General features: G+C 35.5%; 1 protein-coding gene across 1 annotated transcript; it reads right to left on the reverse strand.

Moving 5' to 3' along the window:
* Positions 1–8,855: 8,855 nt before the first annotated feature.
* On the reverse strand, positions 8,856–9,753 carry LOC120183121 (auxin-responsive protein SAUR36-like). Its single transcript, XM_039187881.1, has one exon. It carries the CDS (start codon positions 9,363–9,365, stop codon positions 8,856–8,858), a length of 510 nt encoding a protein of 169 aa, XP_039043812.1. The 5' UTR covers positions 9,366–9,753.
* Between the last annotated feature and the right edge of the window lie 473 nt (positions 9,754–10,226).

Genomic DNA, 10,226 nt, shown 5'->3' on the forward strand with positions numbered 1-10,226 from the left:
TCGAGTTAGAAAGTGATCACTATATACATATGACCAATTATACTCATCCATTCAGAAAACAATACCAACATATTCCATAAAGCATGAAAAATATAGTAATGTATTACCTCAATTTTTATGCCATATAGATCGACCATTTAAACTCCATTCGAAACTTGAATTCAACGTCCAATAATTCATCAGATACACAACAACAAAAATTTCATCAGAAACAGAGCTTAATTGCAAAAAATGGATCGAATCGGGTGATTAATTAGTGAAAAACAACTTACCCGGTTCAAATTTGGCAAAACCAGACATCAAAAACAAACTCAGGACATCAAAAAACATCATAATACGTGTACCCGGAAAAACTCAATGGTCGGTCAACGATGGTCAATGGTCAATAGTCAACGGCCAACGGGTTGACTCAGTCAAAGTCAACGAGTTGACTCAACTGAGTTGAATCAGTGACTGGGTCGGGCATGCGGGTCGGGCATGCGGGTCGGTTCAAGCGGGTCGGATCGAACATGCGGGTTGGGTCGACCCGGTTTTGGAAATTTCCCCAAACCAATATAAGCCCCATGCTCACCACCAGCGTATGCGACAGCGACGGAGGCAGTTCAGGGCGACTGATTTCACCCTGCTCAAGCACTTGACCAAATTAACCAAACTTTAACAAAAAATCGGCCTAAAACCATGTCAAAAATACCAAAATTCAACCTAAACTTACCCAATGTCGGTGACGGAGAAAACGACGATGATAGGTCGCATGGAGCTGGGGAACTCGATGAGAAGGGCGGTGAGGTACGACGGTCACCGGATCGGTCGAAAAATGCATAAATCTGAACGATGGGTGGGGTTCACGGCGGTGATTTCAAGTGTCGATTCGTGTCGATCGATGTCGAATCACGCTTTGGTGATACCTGGGCCTTGGTCGCCTGTCAACGATGAATCAAATGGGGATAGTGGGTGGTCGGACGACGAGGGATTGAGAGCCTGGCAAGGATTTGATTTAAGGGGGAATTTAGGGATTTGGTTTTAAAAGTTGGGGATTTTCGGGTATCACCAAGGGGAAAGAAGGTTTATTTTTCTATATCCAACAAAAATGAGTAAATTCATGACTGAGTCCCTAAATTTCCTACATTTTCTAAAATGACTATAAGTTTCAAAAACTTATAATTTGACCCCTAAATTGGGGTGTTACATATCATGTTTTCGAAACTACTTTAATCTATTTATTGCTATTTCATTCAGCTTCTAAATTTTCTGATGGTTGTTAGTAGGGATGGATCGAGGAGTATGGATGAACATTCCATCAAGTTAAGTCAAATTAAAAAATTTCAAGTTATTCGAGTTGACAGTCTGATTTTATAACTTAATTTGATTTTAAAAAATTCAAGTTATTAAAATTGATAAATCTTATTTTATAACTTAAATTTGATTTGAAATATAATTCAAGTACAGTTGAGTTTTTGTTTAAATTTAATTTATAATATTATGATACTATCTGATTTTAATTTAAATGGTTAACCATACATAATAAATTGTTCATATATTTTCATACTTAATATACATATATCATACAGAGTTGAGAGACTCGACTCAAACTTGAAAATCAATCCATTGATTACTAAAAATTTTGAGTTACTATTCGAGTTGTAATTTATAATTTGACTTGAACTTAAAATTTTTTAGACGAGTCAAACTTATGGAATTACTATTCGAAGACAATTCGAACTGAGTTTTTTCGAGTAGAATCAAAAAAATGATATTCAAATTAATTCAAATTTTTCTCACACATACCGAGGAGGGATGACATCATAATCTTTCCCTTAAATTTTTAAAATTATATATAGTTTAATTTTTTAAATATATATATATATTTTATAAATAATGTACTTTCATCCTTAAATCGGGAGAGTACATAGAATTAGAGCCCACCCCAAAACCTCATTCCAAACCCTAGGTTGCTTTGTTTCCTGCCTTACTTTCTGTTCAAAGCATGCGAACTAGACAAATATGATGTTAAATTTGTTTGAAATTAGCATGCGGTATAGAGATCATGTCCGGGTAGGAATTAAAGCATGTGGGGTAGATATCATGTGGGGTAGGATCTTTCATTTTTATTATTGTTTTGATTTACCTCACTAACTCTTTTATTTTTTTGTTCTCTTTTATTTTGTTTTCATCATTCGTATCATTTAAAAGAGGTATTGATCCACCAAAAATGTGTTTGTTAAACATGAATAATCTGCATTAATGGATAAAGGGGTTGTAATACAAGAGATGAAAATACAGAGGACAGTCTACAAGGCGACTATGTGTCACATTCGATCAAGAAGACGTGGTGCCCACAAACAAGTACATCAAAAGTTAACTTTTCAAAAATGCGTTGACAAAGGTGGCAGGGGCAAGAGAGAAAAATGTTACTAACCTCGAGAGTCCATTCAAAGAACAAAAAGAACAAGATGGCAAGTCACTGTCGACAAATTCAAGAAACAAACTAATGAACTTCGAATAATCCCTTTGATGGAGGATTTCAATGGAGTTTCCGATTCAGCAAAGGATGAACGCCAGAGATGCAGTCATTCAATACTTTTGGGAACCAGTACAAAAAATAACTCAATATTTTCACGATTCATCTAGAGAGGCCGAAGTAGTTCGACAAGTTATTCAACCGATGAAAGACAAAGGCAAATGACTAGTCAACCTGTTCTGGGTCTAGAGGATTTAGTCCGGATGTCCCTTTAAATATGCTTATTGTCTCTTAAAAGATAAAACACTTTTGTCCCAATAAAGATTATTTATAATAACAGACATGTTTTTGGATCAATGCCTCGAGCATTTCATGCATCATGCATTTAGACATATTTTGCATTTTCTTATTTTCTTTGCATTCGTATTATCTAACAGAAGCATGTCTCATAAAAAAGAAACACATACTGGATACACCACCTCAAGCATAGGACACACCTCATTCGTATAACACCCGCCTAAAAAAAAGAAGATGGAAGCAAGAATCGAGAAAATCGAGGAGAACATGGGAAAATTGCAAAAAGAAATTGAAGATAAGATAAACCAGAGTAGTCTGAGTACTCTGAATACAATCATGAAGAACCAAGAATCTTTGGTTGATCAGATCGTTGCCAAGTTAGTTGGCCTATAACAGACCAGTGCGCCTAGGGTAGGTTCACCAGAAGGGGTAACTATACCACCTACCCCACAAGTGGTTATCTCACCTGAAATCATACCGGAACTTCGAAAAGACTCATCGGCTGCAAAAGCGAAGCCCTCATCCTCTGTATTTAACCTTGAGAATAATTCAGGTTATTATCATATACCGGATTCGGACGAAGAGTCTTGAAGAATCTTGTGACTCCGGTTCAATCCAAACCTAGAGAGGCCTCATATCCTGAAGGCCATGATATTAACGCCGTATGCAACTATCATATTGGGAGCTCAGGGCACACCACTAAGAATTGTGGGGCATTGAAACATAAGGTCCAAGATCTGATCGACTCAGGGGCATTCACTTTCAATATATAATGGGGCATTCTGATCGAGAGTCAGATGGGGCATCCGTCAGGAATTTTGTTGCATTATCAAGCATATCATCTTGTTTGAACTTGTTTTTCTTTCGTACTTCTTATGCGTGAACATTTTTATGTCACTTGACGTTTAAACATTTTAAATAAAATGCTTCCTTATTAGGAAATGAGCAAATTTTAATCTTGAATTCCTTGAATATCACCTTAATTAAAAACTATTTAATAATTAAGGTTGTAAATCTTTGACAAATGACAATATTGAACCCTGCAAAACAAAGACCCCTTGGTCCTAATTTAAAAGATACATCAGACTACATGTTTTTCTCTTACCGAGCTAAGTTTTCTCTTCTCATGACGAGTCCATCCAAGGTTTGGCATCCAGACACGTATTAAGAGTGAACAGAATGGGACAACTAGCACATGAGATTGCAAAGCTAATTAGTTTATACCTTTGTTTATGATGTTCAGTGATGATAATGATCTTCACAGATGGAATAGTCGAGTAAGTCAATCTAGTTTAGGTCAGTTGTTTGGAAATTGAACTCTAAAGATGAGATCCCTTAAGTTTCAAAAACACCTAGACTATAATAGGTTCTTCTTGACAATCTTAATAAATTAAATCCGTAAAGCTGAGCTATTCCACTAAGGCAATTGGTTATAGAGGAAACTCGAAAGCCCTGGCTTTATGAATATATTACATTCAAACCATGACATTGTTCGGACACTTGGCAATTCGGTGTTTGCTCCACTGCTTTTGTCAGGCCAAAGACTTTGTGATGACACGAACCCTTTAGTGATTTGTCCCTCTAAAGCTGAGCTATTCCACTAAGGCAATTGGTTATAGAGGAAACTTGGAATCCCTGGCTTTATGAATAGATTAAATTCAAACCATGACATTGCTCGGACACTTGGCAATTCGGTGTTTGCTCCACTGCTTTTGTCAGGCCAAAGACTTTGTGATGAGACAAACCCTTCAGTTAAACTTGGTAAAAGTGATTATAATACTAAGTTCTCACTCTAAAGCGATTGGTTGAACGCCTTGGCTTTATGGATTCGGTTGGCCAGAAAATGGCAAATTAAATCTAAATAAGGAGTTTCGGTGAAAATAGACTAAGGGAGTTAAGGAACACCTGTTATAGTCAAATACACACGAGCACTCAAGAATTTCATTTTTAGACCAATATTTCTACACTACCTTTATTAGAGGAGCTTACAAAACTTGAACAAACGAAAGATTTCAGAGAACTGAAACAGAAGTATTCTGAAAGGTCTAGCCATTGATTATAATAGTTGTGTTATTTTGGTCGATCCGATTAAAATATCAAACCAAGAAAGAGGGGCAAGTTATCTAAGCTTAAAAGAGAATTTGATTCTTGTGATATCCAATGAACTCTTATTTTATGATTTGCTTCAATTGTGAAACCTAGAAGGGGCAGTATTTTTTAAAATTTCTTTTGATATTTTTCAAAATTTTGAAAATTCGAAAGAAGAAAAGCATTTTCAAACAAGATAAGTTCTCTGGAAGCATATCTTGGAATTCAACAAATATAGATCCGAAGCTGAAGATCGAAACTGAGGCAAAGGAAACCATTTTTGGGCCAAAATTTGATAGGGAAAGGAAAAATTGTCTTAGGTTGAGGTCTGCAAGAGTACACCTTGGTGGAAATGAAGACAACCTGAGTTAGAGATAGAATAAAGACTGCACACGCAACCATTCCCCTCACATATCAACCTATACATCAACACATACATACATGACGTATGAAATTTGCATATTTACATTCATCATCATGAGCAATATAAACCTTGATTTTTCCTCTCTTGAGGACAAATTCAACAACAAATAAATTTCATTTTGGCATACATCAAACATCCATCATCATGATAGTTACATCCAAATGCATTTTATAGATCTTTCAGGAGAAGATGAGATTAAAAGCCAACTCGACAGATTGAAAGATCGACATTCATCTTCAGATTCAACATTTCCAATATAAATTTTGTCTCGCTTGAGACAGTCTCATTTAATGCAGATGATTATCTCACTTGAGATTGTTTTTCTTAAAACATACTTTGTCTCACTTGAGACTGTTTTACTCGAAAGAAGATTTATTTCACTCTAGTTTGCTTTTCTTAAAACAGACTTTGTCTCACTTGAGACCATTTTCACTCGAAAGAAGACATTTCATTTCACTCAAGACTGTTTTTTTAAAGAAATTTTGTCTGTCTTGAAACAAATTTCTTCTCCCTTGAGACATTTTCTTTTAGAACTAGGTTTCATCTCTCTTGAGACAGTTTCTCTTGAAACATAAACATTGAAAACATTTCCCTTGAAATGAATTTTGTCTCTCTTGAGATAGTTTCTCTTGAAACAAAATCTTTGAATCTGTTTCCCTTGAAACAAATTTCGTCTCCCTTGTGACATTTTCTTTTGGAACTAAGTTTTGTCTCTCTTGAGATAGTTTCTCTTGAAACATAAACATTGAAAACATTTCCCTTGAAATGAATTTTGTCACTCATGAGACAGTTTCCCTTGAAACAAATTTTGTCTCCCTTGAGACAGTTTCTCTTGTAGCATAAACTTTGAAAACAGTTTCCTTTGAAACAAAATCTTTGAATATGTTTTACGTTAAACAAATCTTGTATCCCTTGAGACAGTTTCTTTTGGAAGTTTTTGTCTCTCTTGAGACAGTTTCTCTTGAAACAAATTTTGTCTCTCTTGAGACAGTTTCCCTTGAAACTTCAATCTTTGAATACAGTTTCTCTTGAAACATAAAAAACCTTTGAAATTGTTTCTCTTGAAACACAAAAAAAAACCTTTGAAAATGTTTCTCTTGAAACACCAAACCCTCGAGTTCGATTACACTCAGCTTCGAGGGCATATCATTTACAACATACCTCAAGGCTAGAATGGTTATCTGTCACCAAAAGACCTTCGAGTTCGACTATGCTCAGCTCTAAGGCACATCATTTACAGTATAGCTCAAGGCAAGAAGGGATATCTGTCAATAAAATTATCGAGTTTGATTCCATTCAGCTCGATGACACCTCAATCACACTATTGTTCGGCTACAATCGAGGTTTTTCAAGCCGAGAAGAAGGTCTGGGTTAGTCGTGCCGTAGTAGCAAGAAGCCTTTTTTCCGACAGCATAACTTAAGTTGAAAAAAGCTATCTTTCAGCGAAGACCTTTCGAGTTCGGTTTCATTCAGCTCGAGGACGTATCAACCACATTTTGGAGTCAAAAGATTACTTTCCAGTCGAATTTTTAGCCAAGGTCTTTAAACCGAGAAGAAGACCAAAGTGGACTACAACGAGAAGCCACATTCTGATTCAAATCATTTCAAATGGACTCGACTTCGCGACGGAGGAGCCATCCGAAATTCAATTCGACAGGGAGTTATTCTTCAACTCCACTGAATGAAAATTTGTGTCTTTTTATCTTTGTCCTATTTTTTATTCCATGAAAAAGGACAAAGAGGGGCAGCTGTAGACACCTATTTTCTTAAAAGATAGAACTAGCAAGAGTTTCTCTCCTAGGAGGACTCTTCCACCACCATATCTTTTAAAGCAACAACCACACCAACAAACGTGCAACAACCGAGCAAAGAGTCTAGTTGCATTAGGATTCTATTATTAATAGGATTCTAAAAATAGTTAGTTTTTTCACTATAAATACATGAAATCCTCCTCATTTGTAACACACGATTTACAAACAAAATACAGAGGAAAGCACGGAAAATACAAAGGCAAAGCTATTGTAAACGATTCGAAAAGGAAATAAAAGACCACACCTTTAAAACTATCTAAGGTAAATAATTGTGATCGTATTTTTACCTTTTAATTTTAAATTACAATTTTCTTAATTTAAGACAACAGACAAATTAATTGGTATTGAAAGGGCGGTTCAAGAGTGTTAATCCTTCCTTGACCGTAACCGACTCCCGAACCCGACACATTTCTGGTAAAAACGCAGATCAGGTAAGATGGTGTTCGACCAACCTAAATTCGTTTTAAAGTGGTCGGTGGCGACTCCCAATCCAATTATTTCAAGTCGAAGCCCAACTCGGGGCCCAACCGAAAGACAGTTACGACATGTAGTAAATAAATTATTATTATTTTTAAGGTTCAAAATTCGAGTACCAAAGACATTAGAGAAATGAATGTTATGGTGGAGAGTTATTAAAAATATATTACCTTATATTTATATCAGATTAATAAAAAAACAATATTACCTTATTACACAAGATCGTAATCTAGTGAAGGTGGATAAAGAGCTCCGGTGGACAAAAGCTAAGGAGCATGAAGGGGTGAGAAATTGTTTGCTACAGATAGATGATAGCGTAAACAAACTTGGTCAATCAATCAGAGAATTCAGCTGATTGGTTAAAATTAAATTTACAACACTATAATACAATTAGACCAATTAAACAAGATTACTTTGTATTTTTCTCATATTAATAAAAAACAATATTACCTTATTACACAAAGTTGTACCTAATGAAGGTGGTTAAAGAGCTTGGGAGGACAAAAAGTAAGGAGCATGAAGTAGTGAGACATTGTTTGCTACAGATAAAAATAGCGTAAACCAACTTGATTAATCAATCAAAGAGCTCAGTTGATCGGCTAAAATTAAAATCACAATACTATAATACAAATAGATCAATAGAGAATGGAGGATTTCCCCTACTAATGTTGGTGAACAAAGTAGGATTGGGAATTTTTGTTCGGAATTATGGATTTGACATAAATATCAAGCTATTCTTTTACTTATTTTATGTGGTTAAGAAAATTTATTTAATTATAGTATTTGAAAACTTTTGGTATGAAAACCATAATGTAAAGATATTTATGATGATTACTTGTCAGTGTATACGTCAGGAAGCTTGTTTCTTACTTAAGATTAGCGTAGGGTCGGGTGTTTAATGAGTTGAATAATAAGTGAATTGTTTAAATTTAGTTCAATCAAAATTTAATCAATATTTGATTTAGATTGATTTTAACTCTTTTGATAATTATCCCTATTTAAGATAAATAGTCGATTGTTATGACGCTGAAACAAATGAGAATCGCACACTTATGATCACAATCATAATTATTTATAAATAAAATTTAAATAAATTCCTCTATTAAAACGACACATCAGATATAAGTAAAATATTCTTTACAAATGTACACCTCCCTAACCCGTTACAGTAAAAAAGGTAATTGGAAAAGTATAATGAGAAAAAGTATACAAATTCTACTTTAAACCGAAAATCCCTGAAACATCGTTATCAAACCGACTAAGCATACTTAATTATTGTTGTCATCAATAATTTTTACCATCAACGGTGGTGGTGGCGCTTCCACGCCGATTTCCTTCCATCGGTTCCGGCAGCAATACGTGTCTTGACCCTCTCGAACTCCGAGAACCGGCAGGGGATCGTGATCCCACCTTGGTGGCTGAACCCATACTCCTCTTCGGCTTCTCTAAGTAGCTCGCCGAACAAAGGGTGGTTGAAGTAAATAACCGGAACCAAAACTCTATGAAAGACGCCGTCTTCTTGACCGACGTAGACGGCCAAGTGTCCCTTGGGAATTTCCATCAGCTTCTCGTTGATCGGGTCTCGACCAATAGGAACATAACCCGACCCGGGTTTGGCAGAGAATATGGATTTAGCCCCTTTCTTCAAGCGGCGACCCCAACTGATGAGCTTCGTGAAAGGCATTGGATTATAAGATGATCCTTGCTTTGTCAAGCCACAGTACCCACGTGGGTTCCGAGCTTTGCGGATGAACCATCTGGAGATTTGGACAAGGCGTTTACCGATCTTGAAACCTCTTATCTTTCTCATGGTGAAGGGGGCAGCGTCAGCTAAGAGGAGAGCTTTGTGTCTGTTTTTTTGTTTTGGGGAAGCGGTAGAAGAAGAGAAATTGGATTAGGAAAAGGGCCAAGGATTAGCGATGGACATAGCAAGGCGAAAGAGGGTAAGGCAGAGATCAGAGAGAGAAATTGGTCTATTTGACATGGTTTTGCCTCTCACCAGAAGAGTCTTTCATTCGAAATTTCCTGATGAAATAGCCTGTCTTGTTTTTTAGGCTGCCTCGACAATTAAACTCGGACTCGTAGGTTTTGGACCTGTACTAGTACGACGTAAAGCAAAGAAAACTCAGAAAAATGTTGCGAAGGGGAAATAGGGACTTGGGAGGGTAGAGAAGATGAGGAAGCAGGGTGTTCAAACTTGAAACTTGGAAGGAGCGGAGTTTTGGTTTAAATAAGATGGGAGGCTAAAAGATAAAGATTTGAGATTCTACAGTTATGAATATTTAATATTTTTAAAATATTATCATTTTTATATTTTATTTTATTTTAAATATCTATCATTCAAATATAAATAAAATTATTAATGTAATATTTTTATTTTTAAATGATGATGTGATATTATTTTATGGTTATCTATTAATATCTTATTAAATTTAAATATAGATAATAAAAATAAAAATAAATATTACATTAATGATGAAAAAATTAATTAAATAACTAAAATAAAATTATAATTATAATTAAATGATTAAATACGTAATTTATCTGTAAAGGAAATATTTGCTTTGTTATGGTGGGAAGGGGCTCAAGTTTTGGTTAGACTCGAAACAAAAGATCTACTCCACCAGGTTGCTTCCAGGAAGGCCTCCCTCCACAGTCCATTTTTTGCGTA

The sequence above is a fragment of the Hibiscus syriacus genome, unplaced genomic scaffold (genome assembly GCF_006381635.1).
Source record: "Hibiscus syriacus cultivar Baekdansim isolate YM2019G1 unplaced genomic scaffold, ASM638163v2 tig00112738_pilon, whole genome shotgun sequence".
NCBI classification, from domain to species: Eukaryota; Viridiplantae; Streptophyta; class Magnoliopsida; order Malvales; family Malvaceae; genus Hibiscus; species Hibiscus syriacus.

What these genes read in the sequence shown, in the direction of transcription:
- LOC120183121 (XM_039187881.1), bottom strand. Translation starts at nt 9,365, where the DNA reads ATGAGAAAGATAAGAGGTTTCAAGATCGGTAAACGCCTTGTCCAAATC.